This window comes from Vombatus ursinus, unplaced genomic scaffold, assembly GCF_900497805.2.
Source record: "Vombatus ursinus unplaced genomic scaffold, bare-nosed wombat genome assembly UNPS02006779.1, whole genome shotgun sequence".
In the NCBI taxonomy this organism is placed as follows: Eukaryota; Metazoa; Chordata; class Mammalia; order Diprotodontia; family Vombatidae; genus Vombatus; species Vombatus ursinus.
In genome coordinates this window covers 17,563,619-17,588,254 of record NW_020946557.1, presented here as the reverse complement: position 1 = coordinate 17,588,254, position 24,636 = coordinate 17,563,619, and the positions used below count along the sequence as shown (strand labels likewise).

Here is a 24,636-nt window from a genome sequence, read left to right as displayed (position 1 = left end):
GAATGTAACAGAATACTATTGTGCGCTAACAAATGATGAGCAGGTGGATTTAAAAAAAAAAAACCAGAGGGGCAGCTAGGTGGTACAGTGGATAGAGCACTGGGCCTGGGGTCAGGAGAACCTGAGTTCAAATCTGGCCTCAGACCAGACACTTGACACTTACTAGCTGTGTGATCCTGGGCAAATCACTTAACCCCAATTGCCTCAACCAAAAAAAAAAAACTGTCGCCCACTAAATCACAGGGGGCAGCTAGGTGGTGCAGAAGACAGAGCTCCAGCCTTGGAGTCAGGAGGACCTGAGTTCAAATCTGGACTCAGACACATGATATTCACTAGCTGTGTGACCCTGGGCAAGTCACTTAACCCCCATTGCCTTGAAAAAAAAAAAACCACCTGGAAAGACATGAACTGATGCTGAGTGAAGTGAGCAGAACCAGGAAAACACCGTACATAGTAACAGCAACACTATGTGATGATCAGCTATGACTGACTGAGCTCTTCTCAGCAATACAATGATCCAAGACAATTCTAAAAGACTCATGATGGAAAATGCTACCCACATCCAGAAAGAGAACTGATGGAATCTGAATGCAAATCGAAGCATACTATTTTCACTTTTCTTTGGTTTGTTTATTTTCATGGTTTTTCTTTTTGTTGTTTCTTCTTTTGCAACATGACTAATGTGGAAATATGTTTTACATGATTGTACATGTATAACCTATATCAAATTGCTTGCTGCCTTGGGGAGGGGGAGGGGAGGAAGAAAATTTTGGAACTCAAAATCTTTCAAAAAATGAATGTTGAAAATTGTCTTCACATGTAATTGGAAAAAATAAAACACTATTAAACAATAAAAGTTGCTTAAAAGCAGAATGGGCCACCCCAGGGTCCCTCATTGGACTGGCGGGCCACTTGTCAGATATGGTAAACTGTGGATTCCTTTCTAATGTATGTTGGACAAGATGGCCCCTAAGGTCTTTTCCAACTCTAACAATTCTGAGATTCCATGACTCAGATTCTTTCCAATTCCCACTGTTTTAACCTTTCCTTTTAGTAAAGGTAATGGAGATGGTTACGGAAAAGTTCCTCACCTACAGCATGACATCTTTACATTCCTCTTATTCCCAAAACAAACTCAGATTTGAGCTTGAAATAGAATCAGCGTTAATATCACAAGTGCATAACAGCCAACCAATGGAAATAATTTACTTTTTCCATATCCGTACACTTCAAAAGTAAAGTTATTCAGTTAACACTTGCTATAGAATCTTTCTCACTCAATGATTTTAGAAAAGATTGTTCTTTAATAACTATCCTTGCATTTTGGATGAAAGAGACAAGACACAGTGGGGAGAAACATAAATAGCACTGGGCCTAAGAGTTCTGTCCCCATTTAACAGTTATGTGACCCTGGACAAATCAACTTACCTTTATTGACCTCAGGTTCCTCATCTGCAATACAGGGATAATGCTACTTGCATTATCTACTTCACAACAATATTGTTGTGAAGCATTGTAAACTATAAAGCATTTTATAAATCTGAACTACTATTATGGAAAGTCAATAAAAGTAGTCTCTATAATTGAGGTTCTTACCTAAAATGACACAAGAACTCTAACTTTTATCACTTCTGTAGAAATGAAGTATGATAACATTTTTCTTCATGTCTTGTCTTAATTATTTCTGGGGCACAATTCACAATTGTGTCTAAGGTACAGACAACACAATTCTAATAATACTAGCCAGTTCTGGCTATGTTCAGGTACCTGCTCACTGCCCTCTGTCCCACTAGGTTACCCTATTTCTTCTCTGAGTCATGAGATGGGGAACTTCTCTTGACTTTGTCCTATATATACCTGGATGCTTAGACCTAATTAAAATTCTATTTCCACTTACGTAAAAATTCTTGGCTCTTCTGTACCGTGGGCCTCTAAGGAATGGGGCAACCTAGACAAAGAGCCAGTTATTGTTGAGAGTTTTCGATACAGGAGCTTACCCACAGTAACTGAAGTAAGGTGGCTTGTCAGATCAACACAAGTATTTCATGTGGACTGCTCACTTGGAACTTGGAATAAACTCCAGGTATCACCTTAGTCCAGGTCAAGGAAAGGGGGAACTCTTCCCAAAAAATGTTTTCAGCTCTGGATTCATATGGTCTAGATTCACCCTATGGATGGTCTACTGTCAAAGAGGCCTTATTACTAAGCCTCTAGATCACTGTCTCCATCCCAGAGTAAAACTCAAGGGAAAAATCTTTAAAAGAAAAAAAAGCGTAGCAGTGCATAGCTACAGTCTTTGCAGCTGGGGAAGCTAAGGCTGATGGAGAGCTTGAATTCAAGAGTCCTGAGATACAGAACAGCTAACGTTGATCAAGTGTCTTCACTAAGTCCCACATCAATTCAGTAAGCCCCAGAAAGCAGAGGACCACAAAGCTGCCTAAAGAGGTGTGAATCAGCCAGCTTCCATTGCAATAAGTATTGGGATGGGGCCCATGAGTGGCTGCTGTACCTCCAGCTTGGGCGACAGTCAGGGAAAAAAAAAAAGGAAAAAAATGTTTTGGGGAACAGTACTTCCTCCTATTTACTACTTCTAAGTCTGAATATCTTCCTCTCCCTGCTTAGTGATTATACCTACATGAGTGTGGACTACGCCATTCAATATTTTAGCTGTAATGGTTTAGTTCTTTTAAGCTTTTAATAAAAAGGAATCAAATTTGTAGTGCTATTTTTTCCTAAAGATAAACAGAAATATAAAGAAGTAATGTTACTTACCCATCTACCAAAATAAATATTAAGTGGTTTCTCTGGGATATGGTTTGGATCCAAGCCATAATCTTCCAGGATAGAAAATACATGCTGTGGATCTTTTAAATTCACCTTTCCTTCAAACGGCAGAAATTCAAGTGCCTAAAATAAAAAAAAAAAATTCTAACATCCTAGTAAATAAATTAAATTTAATGTTTATTTTATTATTTATAATATTGTTATATGTTAATAATAAATTTTTAAAAATAAATTTAAATGAAATTCATTAAAATATTTCAATAATTGTTATGCTGAGTTAAAATTATACAATTTTAAAGTCTACTTACATCTATTCGCTTGACTTTTTCTTCTTGTGTTAATGTTTTATTAAATGTGTGAATCTTTATTTTATATGTAGTGTCTGAATGTAGAAATGGAGCCTAAAATAAAACAGATAATTTTCTTTTAATGTCTGCAATTCTACTTTAACTATATGTATTCTTATGCAAGACACAGCTTAATACATACCATCTTTTCCATGGGATAACTTTTTAGAGAATTGTATAGTTCTTCTGGAGATTTTCCGTGACCCCATAGTTCAAATATAGACCTGGAAATTTCATGATCAAAGTTACTTTCTGCTTGAAAAAAATCCCACCAAAAACACAACAATGATTTTTGTTTCCTTCTTTTTCATTACTGTACATTTAAATAAGAGACTTGGGTCCTAAAGCTACATATAATTCTGCTTCTGCAACATCCAGATTTGGAAATTAAATTGTCCTCAGCTTAAACAGGGAAGTCATCTGAAGATGTATATAGCAGGAAGGAAAAACTTTTCTAGAATCAACCAACTATTTTTTAAGCATTCATTGTGTGACAGGCACTGTACTAAGATCTAGAGATACAAACAAAAAGCAAAAACAATTCCTGCCCTTAAGGAGTTTACAGTCTAGTGGGGAAGACAGCACATACAAAACGCAGCACATATAAGCCTGATGAATACCGATGAAAAGTAGCCTTAGAGTGGAAGGCACTACTGCTGGGAGAAAAGTGATAGAGGAGAGATTTCCCTCCAAAGGGTGTACTGCTGCATCTTCAGAGCCAAAACGAGAATATCAGGCTGGTTATGCTACAAAAAATGGTATTTTCCCCAGTTTCAACCCAGTTTTTGGTCCTTGTTCTCCAAAACTATATAGAAAGTATCCCTCCCACTAATGTAAATTTCTCTGATGGGCTCATTAATCTATATGGTACATAGTATTATATTCAAAATTATATCTTGCCAATAATTCAGAATGACTGAAATATAGGCATACAACAATAATTCATACACAATCTAAATCAAATTACTACAAACTTTAAGGGATATTCAAGTGACCTGAATTTGTTAACTATGCCTAATACTTATTAAAATTTACTGGGCTTTAAAAATATTTTTTTTTGTCAGAGTGGTATTCAGAGTAACAGCATTTTATCCTTCATCCTTGGCTGTAACTGTTTTAATGCAAAAAAAAAAAAATAGCAACTTAAAAAACTCCTTCTCCTGAATAGTCTAAATGTTCTTTTGAGATTGTTTAACTCCCATTTCACAATACTACATTTGTAGAGCACTTTGCTGTTTACAGAATTTTTTCACGTATAATACAATAGAAAGATGATGATTTTAGAATCAAAAGACTTGGGTACAAATCAGATTCTTACTAGATGTATGACTTTGGGCAAGACATTAACCTCTGAGCCAGAATTTCCTCATCTGTAAAATAAGGAGTTTATACTACATGAGTTCTAAGGGCCCTTATAGCCTTAAATCTATAATCTCATGAGCTGTAGAACAACCCTATGAAGCTGGCAAAGCAGGTATTATTATCAATATTTTACAAATGAGAACATGGAGGGCTACAGTGGGTTAACTGACATGCCCATGGTCATACAGAAAGTAGGTATCGACAAGAGACCCAAACGCAGGCCTTCTGACTCAAAGTGCCCTTCCTCCCTTTTCTACTACACAATAATAACAATAATAATCTCTTACATTTGTACAGTGTCCATCTTCTCTGCATAAGTTGTCAAAATCACTAATTATTCTATCAGAAAATTCAGCAATGTGAAATATATAGGCTGCCTTAAAGGGCCTTTTTCCTCATTCAGGGTGAATTTTCACAATGAGTCTTAAAATTACTGTATTTAGACATTAACTTAATATTAAGCTTCTAATCACCTTAACAAATAAAATTAATAGTAAGCTATCACTTATTTTTAAAACTACATCATTAAAGCTTTTGAAAAGGATCAGTCTTTAAAAGGCACTTGTAAATCCAGATCAAGATGGAAGAAGGATTTCAGTCTCACAAAGCAAAAGGTAATCAACTAAAAGGTTTGTCATTTGATTACTAAGTTCAATTATCTGAACAGTAACTGAAACCAGAATTAATTCTGAAAAAGAAAAAGCAGTTTCAGGACAGTGTTTCACTGTCTGTAGTTTCAAAAGGTCCTAACTCCTAAGTAGGCTATAACTTCTAAATAATTCTATAAAAAGTCTTAATAATAATAGTACAACTATATGGAAAGTTTGCAAAATGTTTTGACATTTTAGAAAAGATCCTCATACTCAAAAAAAAAAAGTTAGGAGTTATTGCAATACAGAATCGAACACAGACCAAAAGCTATTACTTTACCTTTAAGTTAGTTCAGGAACTTTTCAAAGATCTTTACATGTATATGCAACAAAACACTTTTAACGTCAGTGCTTGTTCTTCCATTGAACTTATTGCAGAAGGAGAAAGACAATAACTCCTCACTTATATGTTAACTTCAAGTATCTAGAACTTCATTGAAAGTCAGTAAGTAAGCAAAAAACATCTACAAGCAGTCCTTAGGCAAAGTGCTCAATGCCTTCAGACCTCACTTTCCTCATCTTTAAAGCAAAAGGGTTGGACAACATGATCTCTGAGGTCCATTTTCCCTCTGAGATCTACAAATAATTATGGAAAAACAGATATTAATAAGTCCATGCACCAAAGTTTATTTGCTTTACTTAGAGAAGAACTTCTGGGCCGCCATTTACATATATGTGTGTGTGTATATGTATAGTGTGTATATGTATACAAACATACATATGCACACACATTTTTTAAGTTGTATACACTTTTCTAAAGAGATTGGTTATCTGGTTTTCAGGGTTATCACAAACTAAATACAGTTACAGGAAAGTAGCAAGAAAAAATTGATAGGTAAGAGCAAAAGAGGAGAGAAAAATATATAAATAGCTGACTATAGACTTAAAGAAACTAAGGCTATTCTGAGGTTATTCAGTGTAGGACTATTCAACAAATAGTCTTACACAACTTTATAACCCCTATATCACAATATAACACAATAACTAATGATCATGATGATGACCCTGAATCAGTAAGGGGCAAACTATGTTATAGAAGCTATTTACAAAGACAGAAAAGTATATCATGTATTTTTTTTTAAAGGAAATTGGGGTTAAGTGACTTGCCCAGGGTCACACAGCTAGTTAAGTGTCAAGTGTTTGGTCTGAGGCCAGATTTGAACTCAGGTCCTCCTGACTTCAGGACCGGTGCTCTATCCACTGCGCCACCTAGCTGCCCCTATCATGTATTTTCAAAAACTTGCCATTTTTTTCTTTTCTTCTTTTTTTTTTTTTTTTTGCATGAGGCAATTGGGGTTAAGCAACTTGCTCAGGGTCACACAGCTAGCGAGAAAGCTTGCCATTTTTTTTGGAAAGGCTCCAGTAAAAAGTCTGGATGCTACGGTGAATGCATATATGTGTATATGTATGTGTGTGTGTATATATATATATATATATATATATATACACATATACACACACACACACACAAAAGCTCACTTATAAAGCTAATATTTCCATTTCCATTGAACTTATTGAGGAAGGGGCTAGATAATAACACCTCACTTATCTGGTAATATGAAAGAATCATTTCTGTGAAACATTTTGTTCCCCAAAATTGCCAAATAACAGAATTATTACTTCACATAGTTACAATGTAAAAAATAAACAGATCTAAAACATGTGATTGATGGTAGCAGTACATGAAATCTGGCTAACAGAGAAAGATGATTTTGGAATACATTCTCCCGAATTCCAAATTCACCACAGAAAAGTATAAAGTGGATGACAAATCTGCAACTAAAGATGCACATTCTGTCATACCATTATGCATTCACGTTCCAATATGCACCACAAGTCAAGAGCTTTTATGTCTAAGAATGCTCAGCCCCAGAACAGAAAAAATCACACCTAACAAATCATATGGCTTTAGAACATTTGATATTTAAATAATGACAACTTATAAAGTAATTTAATCAGAGAAATGTGTTCATAGTAATGTGACATTTTAAACAAAAATGACTAGTTAGGGAAAGACGGTTCTCTAACAAAAACAAATCAAAAAGATTAGCTTTGGAGGTTTCAGTATTTTGTATATGAATACCATTCAATATCATAGAATTTGTACACAATAACAAAAATAGCATAAATGACACTTTAAGGCTTAAACAGTAAATGTATCTCGTATCACATATATGAGAAATTCACCAAAGTTAAAATAAGACATAGTCTACAAAGATATGTTCACACTACAATGCTAAATAGTACAATCCTAGACAAAAGAGAAATCTTTGAGCAATTTGCTGAAATATTCCCCCCAAAACCTCAAGAATATCACAAAATGTTCAATTTTCAAAAGGCTATATGATACTCTCACTTAAGAAAATGTAGTCCATTAAACATTTTTGTTGCGATGCAGTCATTTTTCAGTCATGTCTGACTCTCTGTGACCCCATTTGGGGTTTTCTTGGTAAAGATACTGGAGTGGTTTGCCATTTCCTTCTCCAGCTCATTTTACAGATGAGGAACTCAGGCAAACAAAGTTAAGTTATTTGCCCAGACACAGTAAGTGTCTGAAGTCAGCTTTGAACTGATGAAGATGAGTCTTTCTGATTCTGGGCCTGGCACTCTATCCACTGTGCCACCTAGCTGCCCCTTCTACTATACGTAAATTATTACTATTATTATGCTTATTAATACTGTTTGTTAAATTTTCAAAAATAAAAGATATTTCTTTAGTGAAATAATCTGTGTCAGTAATTAAATGTAATGGCATTTACATTAGCTGTACAGGTAATTATACCACTACACTGTTAATTAATGGTAAGACAATACAATTTGGCTTGCTGAGTATTTTACTACTGAAAATTCTTATAAATAAAGAATTAGCTTTGACTTAGGAATTCATTTCCCTAACAAATAAAGTTGGCAGAACAAATATGTTCAGACAGTCCTCACTTTTCTCTGCCTTGTACTTTCCTGATGTGTTCATTCAACAGTATTTCACTTTTTTGCCAACTTCATCCATTCATTTATCAGCTTTAGGATCTGACTATCCAAAGTATTCCCTTTTCACCCTACATAAACTTGCCTTTCTCATGCAGAGAACCATCTACTTATGACAGCAGGTAGCTATTACTCATATATTACTCATATACTCATTACTCATAAAAATGTTATGTACTTCTTCCTTCTGTTTCAGACTGTTTTCCAGGAAAGCACTATAGCAAAAAAAAAAAAAAAAGCAGCGATTGCCTGTAATTACCTAGAGGATATTTTAGGAGGATGTACAAATGAAAGAAAATTACACCTTTTCAGAGTTGCTCTTACTTTGCACATACTGTCCGTTTCATTAAATTTCTGGCAATATCTTCTGAAGGAATGCTAAGAATCCAAAATGGAGACTGAAACAGAAATAATAAAAACAGTAAGATAATTTGGCTGTATGTGGCCCTAAGTTTTGGTACAGAAGAAGATAAAGAGAGTTCTAATTTGCCTCTTTTATGAGGAAAACCCAAAATCCTACAACCAACACCCAAACCTGACCTTTCTATAAAGACCAACTGAATACAATAGGAGAGCATTGGCAAACCAGCCCAAATAATGTTAAAGATTTCATTAAGATTCTTTCTCATTTACCCTTTATGCAGAAGCATCCATTTCTTAAAGACTGAATTGCAAACAATACCCTGGAATATAAATTACCTCTTGAATTATCCTACATGGAAATTAAGATAATAATAAGCCACATTTATTATCAGTGTTTGCAAAGCACTTAATAGTCTTCGAGAGAGCTTAAGGCTCTTGCCCAAGGGGATGTAACCAACAAATTTTTGAGGCAGAATTTGAAAACCAGGTGTCCCTCACTCCAACTGCAGCATTCCATACCATGCTACCTCTCCGAAGAGTATTTAAATGACATATCATTTGCCATTTTCTTATCCTTACAATTTTACTTTGGACTTTGCTACATTTAATTTCCCTTAAAGCACTGATCTTCCAATAATATCCTCTCTTCACCGGGGCCTGGAGTTGGCCCTGGGTTCTAGAAGAGCATGCCAGTAGAATGCACACTCCAGCAAGTCTAATCAACTTGAAAAAGTTTTGAGAATGGAACTGGTGGCAGAGTTTACTTCTGTCACTGAAGGATTGTCCTAGGTAAGTTCACAGAGACTGCCCCGAGCCACAGCATCTCACATAAATACTGGTGACAAATGCTTGGAAAACCTTTAATGTGCAATGGTACAAGAAATCCCTACAAATTATGGATCCATGAAATGTTACAGTAAAGTAGGAAGTCATTAAATATTTGCTGTTGTTCAGTCACATCCAACTCTCTGTGATCTCATCTGGGATCTTCTTGGCAGAGATACTAGAGCAGTTTGCCATTTCCTTCTCTAGCTCATTTTATAGATAAGGAAACAGGCAAACAGGGTTAAGTGACTTGCCCAGGATCACACAGCTACTGTGTGTATTATCACTTTACTTTCTTGAATAATGGCATACATTAAATTTAAAAATAAAATGCAAAAAGAAGTTTGCAGTCTAGTAGTTAATAATATTCATTCTAGTTCTTTAAAATCATAGTTAATCAATATTAGATAGAATTATCTTCAAAAGAAAGACGCTGTGTAAGAATTAAAGTCTTCTATAAGAAATGGAAAATTAAGTGAAAATAAGTCCAAGAGTAAAAAGAGAAGACTTTTTTTTAAAAAGGTCTTTACCAAGAGTTCTTAATCTGGGGTCCATAATCTTGTGTTGTTTCTTTTTAATTATTTTGATAAATGCATTTCAATATAATTAGTCTCATTGGTAATCCTATATATTTTGAGAATTCAAGTAAAAAAAAATATTCTGAGAAGGGATCCATAGGTTTCATTAGATTGCCAAAGGGGTCCAGGACACAAAAAAGTTTAAGAACCCCTGGTCTATACTAAGTAGGACACTTTTTCAAAATATGCTTTATCTTCTAAAAACACCTAAGATTTTAAAATGCTCTCACAAATATAAAATGTTCCAAAGAAAACTTAGTTTCTTCCAGTAAAAAGCTAGCATTGATATATACTGTGCACAGTCTTGTGAATAAGATAAACTCTCAACTTACATTTCCATGGATTTCCTGATGGCTGCTGAATCGACCTCCAAAAAGCGAAAGTAAAGACTTTATTTCCTGTTGTGAAAATTATAGGGGAAATTCAATTTATTCTTCATATTAAACCTGTTACAATTTCAATTACTACTTCTAAAGATTATGAAGAATTTCAATGTTTTTCCTCTAAAAATATAACCAGAATCTTGCAATACACATAGCAAATATATGTCTATGTGTGTATATACATAGATAGATAGATATAGATATGTAGTACAACAGTTTGATGAGGGAATTATGGGAATTAAATGAACCACACTGACTCTATCTTGTGAATCAATTCTGGATCTAGCTCAGTTCCCTTTCTATTCAGTTAAGGGGCTAGTCCAATTTTTGTCTTATAAGAAAACTTTATTAAGTTATGGGAATTGCATTATTTGTGTGGCTGGGAAGCAGGACCACATCCACCTGCTACTCAAGAGATCCTTAAGTAAGGACCAAGGTGATGCTGACCCGAAACCCAAGTCAGATCCAAAGATTAATATGAGGAGTTTTCTCACAACTATACATCTCAAGCAACCCATATGTCTTATCTGTAAACGGGCCCTGGACTAGCCAACCAGTTACTGTTTCCATGTTTCTTTGATTGAATATAGGCACTTTGAGGAAGCGAAACACCTCTTTTTCTTATTTTCTGGGAATTGCACCTGTTTGGTCTCTCCTTCCCAACATGGAAAACCCCTAATCTTTCTTCCAATTAGAAATCAAATTACCTAATAGTATATCCTGTTTTGCATCCTGTTTATTGTTATCCTTTAATGCATAAAATCTGTCTCCTCCTGCATTTGGGGTCCAATGCTAACCTGAGGAAGGCCTGGTCCCAATTTCTTAGAAACTGGCATGTATTGCTTAATAAAGTGAAATGCTCCAAAGATCAAATCTGTTTCCTCAGTCAATTATTCTTTCACAAGCCACAGTGAAATTTAGTGTGGCATGTGGATAGAACTGCCCTTGGAGTCAGGAATGCCAGGTTCAAGTGCCACCTCTGACACAGATGGGCTTGTGTTACCATGGACAAGTTTTTAATCTCTCAGTGACTCAGGAAGCTTATGAATATTACAAATTGCAGATACATTGCTGATTAACATTAGAAAAAGGAATTTCTACACCAGGAGTTCCTAATGAGTGAGATTGGTGAAGACCTCTCATAAAATCTAAACTTAAATGAGTAAAATAAGGTAAAGACCCGTAATAATAATATATGTGTATCCAGGTCAGGAAGGTTGTAAATAGCCCGGATAAATATGTTCAAATTGTTGCAAAGACAAGTATAACCGCAAATTGTTCCAGGAACTGAAATGAATAAATAGGATATACCAAGAGGATACTTGAAGGGGGTGGGCAGGTACAACCAGTGTAACGATTCTGTAATTTCCACTGCTGTTGCTGGGGTAGTTTTGCCACCTTTAGACTGCGCCCTCTGAAGGCCAGCCAATGGGATAAGAGGTAAGGGTTAGGCAGGGGTTGCGGTTAGAACCTATAAAAATGCTTGTTTGGCCAACACCACCCCGGTCTTGCATTGAACTACCTTTAGGTGCCAGTCGCCCTTTCTCACGAGATCGGAATAAAATCCTTTCTACTTTCTACCTGGAGAAGCCTCTGAATTAATCTGGGTAAGGGTCGTAGCTGTCCCACACACCAACAACAATGAAATTACACATTTAGAGAAAACAAAAATAATGGGAGATAATGTAACGATTGGGCAAAATGCTTAACCGAAGTAACCATCACCAGCACTCAATTTCTTCACTCTTACTCCAGGGCTTCTTTGTAATTGGAAAAAAAAATATATGCAGTCAAGATGATTTCACTCAATATATATAATATGTATATGTATACATAAACACACACATACACACACACATATATGTAAAACAATAATAATAACAATAACAGCTAACATTTATATAGTGCCAGGCACTATGCTAAGCATTTTACAATTATTATCTCATTTGATCTTCACAACAAGCCTGGAAGGTAGGTACTATTATTTTCCCCATTTTACAGATGAGGAAAATGAAGCTAACAGAGGTTAAGTGACTTGCCCAAGTTCACACAACTAGTAAGTACCTGAGGCTAGATTTGAACTCAGGTCTTTCTGGGTCCAAATCCAGAGCTCTAGCCATTGTACCCCCTAGCTATACAACTTAAGATGATCCTTACTCTAACTCTACCTTAACCACTCCTCATCTCATTCCAGAGAGCAACTACTGTAAATGTTCTGACAAACTCACCTCCCTAAACCCTTTAGAGCAGATGACTGTGCATATTTCTTTGAGAAGGTGGAAGTCATTTGGTTTATACTCCATCAATTCAGTTCAACCCAACAAACATTTACAAATCTCCTATTATGACCAATGATAAAGCATGCTACCCACATCCTGACAAAGTGGTGATGTACCCAAGATGCAAAATAAAGTACATATTTTCAGACTTGGCCAATGAGGGAATTTGTTTTGCTGGACTCTTCATATTTGTAACAATAATTTATTTTGTATATGGGGAATGGGAGAGAGAAGACTAGAGTAGGCCAAAAAGTAAAATAAAAATAAAAATCAACTGATCAGAGTGGGGGAGTGTGACTAAGCCCGTGACCAGCCTATGCAATTTCTGTTTGGGTGAAATAGGGAGATTCAGTCTTTAAAAAAAATAAATAAATAAAGAATTCCCAGAAGTGAAGGCCAGAAAGAATCACAAACAAGCAGAACTCTGAAAGTTACACACTGAATTTATTATAAATTTTCAAAAAAAAGAAAACTGTACAAAACAGAGATTCACAGTTTCATGTGCCATCCCTTTTTCCTACTGTACTGTGTAATTTCCTAGTATGCAGGAAATTATCATTTTATTCAATATCTAAGTTCAGAACATTTTTAAAGATGCTATCTAAAACACTATGTTAGGTACCAGGGATATAAAAAAGGCAACATTCCCAGGCCTAAATTCTTCTAGAGAATATACTGTATATACAAATGACATGACACAAATGCTGATGAGAAGACAAGGTAAAAGACTGGATGCCTCATCTAAGGAACAGCAATTAAGCCACTTTAGCCAGAGAATAGAGTGCATGGAGGAGAGTAATAAAAAACAAATCTAGTTAAGTCAGACAGTGATTTTTATTATTAATTATTAGTTATATAAATCACTTTCCTAAATTGAACCATCTTTACATTTTCAAACTGGGAGCTCAAGTGCCCACACTGGGACCCTGGGTTTGCGATTAGTGAGCATTCTCTTTACCGTACCCAGCCCCAGACCTACCTTGCCATGTCCCAGCCACATCTAAGCTGAGCTGCTGCCATGCTCCTCCTTCCCCTACTTCCACCTCTAACTCTAAGAAAAGTAATCAAATTACACTACCAATTCTAAAAAGGATTTGCTCTAAGGGCTCAATCACCATTTTACTTACTTCCAAGTCCAAAACACTCTTCCATTCTTCCTGGTCCAACACTCCTCTATGCATACTAACTTCCCCTATCAGAATGTTAGTATTTCAAAGGCATGGACTGTCCAGACCAGGAGTGGGGAACTTGTAGTTCAAGGGCCACACTTGAGGCCCTAGAGGGCCACATGTGGCCTCAAAGCCGCAAGTTCCCCACCCCTGGTCCAGATTATTTGTATCAGATTCTCCAGCTCTTAATGTGCCTGCTGGCCCATGATGAACACTATCCATTCTCTCATTCCTAGTATGATTCCACCCTGGTCATAGTGAAAAATTTGTAATGCTGTGCTATAGTCATTTTGCCAATATTTAATTTAATATTGTGTATCAATATTTATTAGTATCACTGGTCTCTGCTTTCTCTGTTCAAAACCACACTGAACTCATAAATGAATCAAATAAAAGATGCCTTTCTTCCCCATTTCTTAAATAAAGCTCTTTATCCTGGAAGTTTCAATACATCCTTGGATGTCTCACATTGGAAGTACCTTCTTTTCCAGCATCCTCTCCCTCTGATTGGCTGGTTCCTCCTAGAACCCCCATTTTAATGAGGAGGCCCAGACATCTCCAAGAGGCAGATATCTAAACATTGTCTTCAACTCCTCTCCTCCCCTACCCTTTTAAATATTTTTATTGTGCTTTTTTCTCTCATTAGAATGTAAGCTCCTGAGGGTAGGCCCTGTCTTTTTGACTGTTTAGCATAATGCCTGTTGCCAGTTAGTAGAAGCTTAATAAATTATTGTTGATGACTTTAGGGAACAAGGATATATATATTTTTAATGTTCAACAGAATTCACTTTAAAATTTATCTAAGCAAGGAATTTTTAACCCCTTTTGAAGTTCATTTGTTGCTTGTTCAATTTCTGAAATTGAGCTGTTTAGATTCTTTGTTTCCTACATGTTTTTTTTAATAGGAGTATATCATATATTTGCAAATGTTCATCCATTTCAATTAAATCTTTGCTTTTGTTGGAATACAATTGCCTCTAATAGTTTCTGAAAATATATTTCCTCTTAGAACCAGAACGTGGCCTGTTTTAAATGCCATACTGACAGACCTGCATTTTATGCGAGAGACAATCCTAGGACTCATTAAAGATTTTTTAAGAAGGAGAGTGAAGTAGTCATATTTATATCTAAAGATTAATTCTGGTACAGATATAGAGAATTGGAAGGTAGAGAAATTGGAAGCAAAGAGTCTGATTAGGAAGCTATTAGAATAATCCAGGCAAGTGATGATCAGACACTGAACTAGGGCAGTAGCTGGATTAGTTTAAAAAAAAAAAAAGATAAGTGATGAGTGATATGGTAGAAGTAAAACCAATGACATTTGGCAACTGGTTAGATTGAAAGGCTGAGTATATGTCTTCTTCTTCTATAAACTGAGAGAAGGAAATGTCCCTTGCATATAAAAGGCAAATATTTATTGAAATCAACTTTTCATTGTGTTGATAATCACTGTGAGAAGAAATGAGGTCCCACCTGGCCCTCCTACAAACTGCCACATTCAAAACCTCAGGGTCATCCTGACTCTTCCCTCTCCCTCAGCCCCCATTCCCAATACTTTTGCCTGGCATTCAAGGTTCTCTATGATCTTATGCACCCTATCTTCCTCATCCTCTACCTTCCACACATTCTAGCAAAAATTAAGTACCCAAACACATACTTCCCTCCATGCTTTGATACCTTGACTCATACTGTTCCCTATTCGTAGAATGCTCTCTCTGCCCAGTTCACCTACAGAATTCCTGAACAAATATTAAATCTCAATTCAAATGTTAATTTTTCCACAAAGAGGACCAAAAGCTAGGATTAAAACACAGGTCTTCTGATACCAAATGTAACACCATTTTCCCCACACCATGTGACTACTTGCTGGTCCCCCCCCGAAGAATCCAGAAGCCTTGCAGACCTCAATTGGATAATAAGGTGTGTTGTCTTTTTGCAATATGTATCTGAGACATAATGTATAACCAATGCTTATCAAATTCACCAAGTAGGCCAACTACCACTTCTACAGATACACGTCAATAAGACAAACACCTATGATGTCATCAGGGCAGGATCTCCCAATGTGAAAATTTCCTCCACTGATCCAGATCAAAACCCAGCTATAATTTGCAGTCTTAGGCAACTGTCTACACAAGTTGCCTGAAACTTTAAAGAGGAAAATAGATTTGCCCATGGTAAAAACTTGTAGATGTAATAAGTGGCATTTAAACCTGTGTTTTCTGACTTCACATTCAGCCCTCTGTCTATTATGCCTAGCTGTCTCTCCACCGCTGATGAAGTGAGAATAATACCAGCCAAAGAAGCCTAGATTGTAGCTTTCATGAATGAATCCCAGGTTGGTTGGGATTGGAAACTAGATGACATTCCTCTAAATGAATAAGTGGCGTTTTCATCTTATCTTCAGGCAATGACATGGTATATAAGAAGTGAAAAACTAGCTATATGGACAGTGCGACTATGAGTAAAATCCATCTATAAACTGAAAGGTGAGTATTTCCTTTGCTCTCTCTGAACATACCATTCTATTGCCCTGGAGGTCACCTCTCTTTTATTCCAGTCTTTGATTTAAAGTCCTTTTCCTCTCCAAGGACAACCATTTTACATGACCTCTGGATCCCATTCCCTCCTACCTTCTCCGACAGATTGCCACTATCATTCCCCTTCACTCTATCCTTCAATCTTCTCTAATGCTTCCTTCCCTGTTACCTATACACAACCAAGTCTTCCCCAGTATTAAAGACTCTCTCTCACCAGATCCTACCATCACCAACAGCTATTGTCCTATAGCTATCCTTTTTTTCTCAATTAAACTCCTTGAAATAGCTATTTATTCTTGTCATTGTCTTCTGAACACTACAATCTAGGCTCCAAAGTCAACCTTTTACTACCTTGGTGTCACCCTGAATTCCTCTCTCTCACCTCACATATTCAATCAGTTGCCAAATTTTTTCTATCTCCATACCACCTCTCTCATACTCAAAAAGTCACCACACCTGCTTAGGCCTTCAGCCCCTCTCTCCTACTGTCTTCTCACTGGTACCCTCCCTACTCTAATCCATCCTCCACAAAGCTGTGAAAGTAATTCTTTTAACCTGCCAATCTGACCATATCTGTCTCTGACTCTGTCTCTCTCAGCTTCAGTGGCTACATATTACCTTTAGGACCACATATGAACTCCTGTTGGGCATTTAAAATTTTGACTCTTTCTTTCCTGGCCCCATCCTACCTTTCCAGCCTTCCTAAACATTACTCTTCATCATACACTCTATAGTCTAGCCATAGTGGCTTTCTAGATCTTACACAAAATGCTTCATTTCCCCTCTCTCCATGACTTTGCACAAGCTGTCCTCCAGGCCTGGAATACTTTCCTTCCTCACCTCATGTCTTGCAATACTTGGCTGGCTTCAACACTCAGCTCGAGTGCCATCCTCTGCACAAGGCTTTTTCTGGGTCACTTAGCTGCTAGTACTTTCTTCCTCTAGGTTCTTCTGTTTCTGCTATCTGTTCTGTGTATACCTACATAAGAGCATCATGTCTTCTGCTTAGATTGTTAACTCCTTTGAGGGTTGAAACTGTTTGTCAGGACCATCTTGGGATTCTATATTCAAAATGGCTTTGACATTGATCTCTTCCCTTTCAATTCTCACAATCTGCACAACTGGCTAGGAGTTCATCCTAACCAAGAAGTTCAGGGCTTTATTACCTACCAAAGGAACATCACAAGTATTGTCAATGTGTTGCCCCATTAGAAAGAGTACTGGATTTAGAGCCAACGAATAGAGTTCAAATTCTGGCTCTACTACTTACTATGTGGCCCTGCTATCTGTAAGTGACCCTGGGCAAGTCACTTCCCTTGTCGGTTTCCTCATCAGTAAAATGATCAGATTGAACATTGGAAAATGATCTTCCAAGCCCCTTCTACCCTTAATTCTACACACTGTAGCTATGCCTGAAAAAGGAGGGCCTGGCATAATTAGAATACTGGAAATCTGAAGAAGACTCAGGTGCTCTAGCTCTACTAGACTGTGTGCAATCTTAGGTGAACCCAACCTTTCTAGAACTCAGTTTTCTCCATTAGGTTGTGAGGCTCAAAAGAGATAATGGATCTTTGAGCTCTATGAAAATGCAAATTATCCACCAGTAGCCTAGCCTCTAGGGTACAGGTTCATAGATTAAGAACTGGAAGGGACTCTGGAGCTCAACAACTCCACTACACTAGGTGGCGCAGTAAACAGAACGCCAGGCCTGGAATAAGGAAAACTTGAGTTCAAATCCAACCCTGGGCACTTAGTAGCTGTGTGACTCGGACAAGTCATTTAAGCCTGTTTGCCTCAGTTTCATCTGTAAAATGAACTGGAAATGGCAAATCACTCCAGTATCTTTGCCAAGAAAACCCCAAATAAGGTCGAGAAGAGTCAACAAGACCTAACAGCAACAAATACACTGCTTTAAGGTTTGCAAAGCTCTTTTCACATTATTTCATTTAATCCTCACAACCACCTAGGGAGGTTAGGTGCTACTATTCTCCCTTTTTTTTTTTTTCTTTTTTACAGATGAGAAAACTAGGGCTTAGGGTGATTAAGTGACATAGCTGGTGATCGTCTGAAACAGAATTTAAACTCAGCTTTTCTTGATGCAAGTCCCAACGCTCGTTCCACCCACCTGTCCCAATGCATTTTATAATTGAGGAAACTGAGGCTTAAAGAGGTGAGGCCATTCGACTTAATTAATGTCAGGGCTGGGAAATGAACTACAAATCCAGCCTTCTTTCCACGTGGCCTCCCATCTCTGCATCTCTCTTAGTACCAAGCACCGTTACCATACACACAGTAAGAGCTTAATAAATGCTTAACAGACGAAACGAAAGTAAGGAATGGTGGATGGACTTGGAACTGTTTCCCTAACAGCCCCGGGACCTGGCCCTGGGGGTGGAAATAAGGGGCCCCTCAGTTTTGGCTGGAAACACGTGCGGGGGCAGGGCACTGTGCCTTAAATTAAGCCGCCGGAGACAGGCGGGGGTAAAAAGGCGGCACTCTCAGAGCGGCACGCGCACGCGCGTTCCCTCTTCCTCCCCATCTCCCCCGTCCGCCACCCCACGAGCCCCGCCCCCGCGACCACCCTCCGAATGATGAGGCTGCGCGCGCCGTCCCTCCTCTCTAACCTCCCACTCTCAAACAACACGAGGAGGAAGCGCGGCACTGACCGGCAGCCGGAACTCCAGGTGCTCCTGCGCCAACAGCAGCAAGTATCGGTTCAGCGTGCTGGGAAGCGCCATGTTCCGCCGCCGCCGCAGCCTCCTCCTCAGGCGGCTCTGTGCGCATGTGCGGAGCGGGGCTTGGGCGTGGTCGTGGGATCCGAGGCCACGCCTTCTGTTGGGGTGAGGAAGAAACTGTCCTGGGAGGCTGAGCCTAGAGTATATTACAGTAGCACCCACTTCTCCTCATTTTAACAAACACTTATGTTTAAAAGCTTTTTAGTGTTTTCTTATCTCCTGGATTTATCCCGCATCCCTCTCCCCTCCTCGCAGAAAGCCATTCCTTAATGGTAAAGAATTTTTAAAAATCAGCTAAACCAATGAATCTGTATTTTTCTGCAGTGTCCCATACCCATGGACCACCCTCCTTGCAAAAGGAAGGGGGGAGGCATCTTCTTATCTCTCTTTTTGGGGGAGGGTGAACTTTCAACCAGAATTAATTAAAGTCAAAGTGTATTGAAGCCCACTGAAGCCAATTGTTAATTTTTCAGGGTGAGCATTTATACCTGGTATTGTGCAGTCCTACAAATAAGAACCTGATTGTCTAGATTTTAAAAAGTGTTAATAATGCAGATTAAAAGTGTTTGTGCATACATTTCCCCCCCACCTCACAGCCCTCCATAAACATTTACCAGCGTGCTCCTATTTTGCTCTATAAATATTGCCTAAGCTTAGCAGGAGTGCTGAAGTGATGTCATCACCAGACTAGAGGCCTGGTGGCTACAGCTTAATAATCATCATCATAATAATAGTGAATTGCACTTATAGAGCACTTTAAGATTTGCAGAGTGTTTTATATACATTATCTCATTTGAGCTTCACAACACTACTGATTAAGCCTATAAAATACCAAGCACTCTGCTAGGTGATGAGGTACAGAAGGAAAAAACAACAGTCCTTGAGTTCAAGAAGCTTAGTCTGGGGAAAGGAGGGAGGAGGGAAGACAGTACTTGTACATGGATAGGGAAGATAGGAATGGTCAAATAAATTTGCTCTGCACTCAGTTAATTATTTAGATAATGTCTCAGGCAAGGAGAGGAGTGGACACAAGAAGTGAATGACTAAAGCTACTTACTACTTAAGTGACATTAGGAAAGTTATTAAAATGAGGGTGCTGGATTAGCTAATAACTAAGGTCCCATCCAGCTCTCATCTTATGCTTCTATGGTGATGACAAGAAATGGGGAAATTGGGAAGGAGAACCAGTTTGAGGTTTGGAACATGTGAAGTTTGAGGTGACCACAGGACATGGAGCTGAGTTAGGCAAGAGGTCAGGATCTTCTCCTTTCCTATGGCTTCAGGTGCTTTGGGGAGAGTGTTAGGTCTAGAGTCAGAAGACTTCGGTTCAAATCCTAATACATGTGTGACTTTGGGCAAATCATTCAATCTCTCTGGGTTTCAGTTACTTCAGTAATGTGGTGGGGCAGGAGTAAACTACATGAACCAAGGTCCCTTCCAGCTCTGAAATCTATGATCCTATGACTTTTATGTGAATGACTACCAAACCTATGTTTCTAATTATAACTTCTCTCTAATGCTCTGATCCCAAATTTCTGCCTACTGATATCTCCATTCAACATGCATGAAACAACATTTCATCTCCCTCACCTCTCTCCACCCTTAAACCAGTTCCTCCCAACTTCCCTATTTCTACTGTAACCACTAGTCATTTTTAACTCATCCTGTAAGGGTCCCAGCATTTCAGGCATTCCAGTGTCTTGGGTAAACTAACAATATTGAGACAAAATAATCAAGGATTAAAAATGAATTTTAAAAAGAACTAGGCAAAATCAATCTGCAATTTGCCAAGCAAATAGAATGTAATCTGCAATGTATATTTTCACCCCTTTGCAGTAAATCTTGTTCCTTTAATAGATACAAAGAATTATACAGTGTTAGAGCTGGAAGGAACTTTAGACATAATCTAGGATCTACTCCCTCACTTTACAGATAAGAAAATTGTCTACTCTGTAGTGATTAATTGTGCAACCAAAGAGCTAAATTGTTTGCTTAGACATAGAAAGAAAACAAAGGAGTCTACAAAATATATACTAAACTACCAAATGAACTAATTGTCATAATAGTTATTAATAAAGGACTTCATAATTAACAGAAATATGAGGATGTTTATAAACTGAAATTTTGCATTCCTGGTATCTGGCCCACAGTAGACACTTAATAAATATTTGTTGATTGATTAATCAATGAGCAAGACCAGAGAAAGAAACAAGTTTAACCTAATAAAGACCAAACATTAAGAACTTACTCCCATCTTCTGTATTTCTTTATTGTGTGGTTAATTTTACTTTTACAGCTAAAAATCTTGATGCATATTAATAACTGACATGATAATCTGTTAAATACAATAGCTCAAAAACAGTTGGTCTTTGACCTTAAGGAACTCCTTAATATATCCCTTAATAATATATCCCCTACCCCCTTTACAGAGATCTCCAAAGATACCAAACCTAAGAATTTATTTCATTTGTCTAAGACAGGAGTTCTTAACCTGGATAGATTTTGGAAGGTCCATGAACTTGGATGGGAAAAAAATACTGTATATATTTATTTTCACTAAGCTTTCACTGAAATTTAGCATTTCCTTCATTTTTTCAAAATAAAATGTTATTCTGAAAAGAGGTCCTTTGGTTTCACCAGATTCACGAAGCAGTTTTTTGTCCTGCTTAAGAGGCATTTTACATTTCATCTTGGCTCTGCACTGTACAAATAATTCCCTCCAAGTCCGGGTCATCTAACGATCCATGCCTCCTCTGTAACTCCTCTTAAAAGTGGTCATCCTATCCAATCTTAGAGCTCCTGCTACTGCTATTCAGCTCTAATGAAGGAACCCAGAAGTTCCAGCTTCCTAAACTCATGAGACTGCTTCCAAGACTGGAAATTGCCATCTGAAAATCACTGTTTGGTCACCTATGCTCAGGAAAGAAATCAAGCAGAAAAGATAGTCAGGGATGTTCATCTCACCTAGCCAAGTTCCTACTTTAGCTGCCCTGAACTTGCAGATGATAAGCTGCTGGGGTGGAGGGAAGGGCAGTCACCCTCCCCACTTCTACTCCCCTTCCATCCTCCTCTCTCAAGAAGCCTAAGGAAAGAGAGCCTCTTGACAAAGGCTGAGACTGTTTGGAGAAGTGCTAGAGGAATGGACATTAATGCCTACTGTAATATGCATGAACATCATACTGTTTTCCTACTTTAAAAAAAATGTTATGGGGGAGGATGGAGTGTTTTTAGTGATATATATTTATCTTATCAACCAATCAACAAGCATTTATTAAGTATCAGGCATTGTACAGGAACTGGAGACCCAAATACGATGAAGCGTTCCTCCTCTCAAGGAATTTACATTCTAATAAAGGAGATAACAAGTATATTTATAAGTGCATACAGGATAAATATAAAGATAATAAATACAAGTAAATACAAAAGTTAAGGTAGTTTGAGAGAGAGGACACCGGCAGTTAGGAGAGGAAGGGAAATCAGAGAAGGTTTTGTATAGAAGTTGGTGCTTGAGCTGCCTAATGAAGGAAGAGGGATTCTGTGAAGCAGAGAGAAAGGGGTGCATCCCAGGCATCAAGGATAGCCAATAGAAAGGCACTGAGATAAGAGATAGAGTAAGGCACTGAAGAAACCAAGAAGGCCAGTTTGTTTGGATCCCAAAGTTCAGGAGAGATAGTAAGGTACAATGAGGCTAGAAAGATAGATTGGGGCAAGGTTGTTTGAAAGCCAAAGAGCAGAGTTTACATTTTATCCTAGAGGTGATAGGGAACCTTACTGAGTAAGAGGAATTACATGGTCAATTTAGCACTTGAGGAAAATTCCTCTGGCAGCTATGTGGAAGATGGCTTGAAACAGATAAAGACTTGAGGCAGAAGAAATCAATTAGGAGGTTGCTGAAATAATATAGGTGAGGAGGACCTAAGCTATGGTAGTGACTGTGTAAGTAGAGAAGACTCAGACGTGAGAGATATTGGAGAGATAGAAATAGTTAGATTTGACAGCTTCTTGGAATATAAGGCAAGGGAGAGTAAGGAGTCAGGAATAACCTCTGGATTATGAACCTGAATCACTGCGGGGGAAAATGGTGGTGCCTTCAACAGAAATAGGGAAATTTTTAAAAGGGGTGGAGGGGAGATAAATAATGACCTCTCTTTTGGACATGTTTAGTTTGAGATGTCTGTGGAACATCCTTTTTAAATGTCCAATAGGCAGTGATGTAGGACTTAAGCTCAGAGGAGGGTTGGGAACTATATATGTATACACATATATACATGCACACATACATACATATACAAATATATTATGTATACATATTTGACTGGCTATCCTCTGCAAAGAGATAATTAAAGCCATTAACAATAAATACTTGATTTGGTGTTCCAGCTGAGTTCTAGTGCCAGCACAAGCTCTATAACCTTGGATAAATCATTTCACTAGAACGAATAATTTCCTCTTCTGTAAAATACTGGACTTAGGCTTAATAAAAGGATTTGTTCAGTAAAACTTGAACTCAGTTAAAATGCTGCACCCAAGGACCTAGAAGGCCACATGTGGCCTCGAGGCCGAATGTTCCCCACCCCTGGGCTAGAAGATGACCTCTAAGGTTCTTTCCAACTCTGAAATTCTATGATGCTTCAATATAACAAAAAAAAATTCAAGGTAAAAGAAGCTCTATTTTTGCTTATGAATCCTCTTTTACAATCTTCCCCTCTCAAATTCTGCATTACCCCTCTCCCGACTCCTCTCTCATGTTATCTTTTATACTCTTTGTTACAGTCTAAACTACAAACACCAGGTAACAAAGCCCTCTCTAAATAACGTTTTCTATTCAAGTCTTTTGAACTCTGTTGAGCTTCATCCACCTTAAAAAATAACGGAGGATATAGAAATCCCACCTTATTTTAGTCACTGATGTGTGGCTCTATAGGGATTGGTCAGTTCTACTGTCCATCTAAAATGAGATCTGCTGCATTGAAAAGAGTGCCAGGATGAGGAAAGATTGCAGACTTTAATCTCTACTGCTGAAATGAACAAATAAGAGAATATATGACTTAACTGAAGACATTCAAAGGTAAGTTCTTTTCTAATAAACATATCCAATGTAATAGGTTCGTGTGTAATTTATTATGATTACCTCACTTAGAAATTGGGGAATCAGGAATGTAAAAAAAAAAACCCTCTTGGTAACAGACACACCCTTTATTACACCATGTATGGCTTTCCTGGGTTAACTAATGTTGCTCTATGACTAGAATACCTTTTAGGAGAGTCCTAAAGGAACTGTAAAGAATTTTTTTCCTTCTTAATACTCATTAGAAAGGGCTGATGCAGGCATTGTGGTATGTGCAAAGGAAGGTGTGTACAATACAATCCAAAATTTTTCTAAAAGTAAAAAAATATATAGAAACATTTTCTTTTCATACTTACATTTATATCTTGCTCAAGAAAGAAATCAAGCAGAAAAGGTAGCCAGGGGTGTACATCTCACCCAAGCAGGTTCCTACTTTAGCTGCCCTGAATTTGGCAGTGACAAGCTGCTGGGCTGGAAGGGAGGACAGTCACTCTCCCACCTTCTACTCCCCTTCCATCCTCCTCTCTCAGGAAGCCTAAGGAAAGAGAGAAAGAAGGACGTATGTAAA

The 24,636-nt window shown here is 37.7% G+C and overlaps 1 protein-coding gene across 5 annotated transcripts in view; it reads right to left on the bottom strand.

Moving 5' to 3' along the window:
* The window catches only part of TRMT11 (tRNA methyltransferase 11 homolog), a 58,367-nt gene extending 39,342 nt beyond the window's left edge, over positions 1-19,025 (bottom strand). For 3 of the 5 annotated variants that reach the window (XR_003567929.1, XM_027848610.1, XM_027848608.1), the window contains exons 1-6: positions 18,932-19,025; positions 10,227-10,292; positions 8,453-8,526; positions 3,274-3,355; positions 3,093-3,185; positions 2,773-2,907 (exon numbers count right to left, since the gene is read on the bottom strand). Coding sequence is in view for 4 of the 5 variants with exons in the window: in XM_027848610.1 (XP_027704411.1) it covers positions 2,773-2,907; positions 3,093-3,185; positions 3,274-3,355; positions 8,453-8,526; positions 10,227-10,292; positions 18,932-19,003 (522 nt within the window). In the remaining variant the exon portion in view is untranslated. Of the gene's footprint in view, positions 1-2,772; positions 2,908-3,092; positions 3,186-3,273; positions 3,356-8,387; positions 8,527-10,226; positions 10,293-18,931 lie in introns of those variants that run through there. The other 2 variants (XM_027848612.1, XM_027848611.1) reach the window with 2 other exon arrangements.
* Between the last annotated feature and the right edge of the window lie 5,611 nt (positions 19,026-24,636).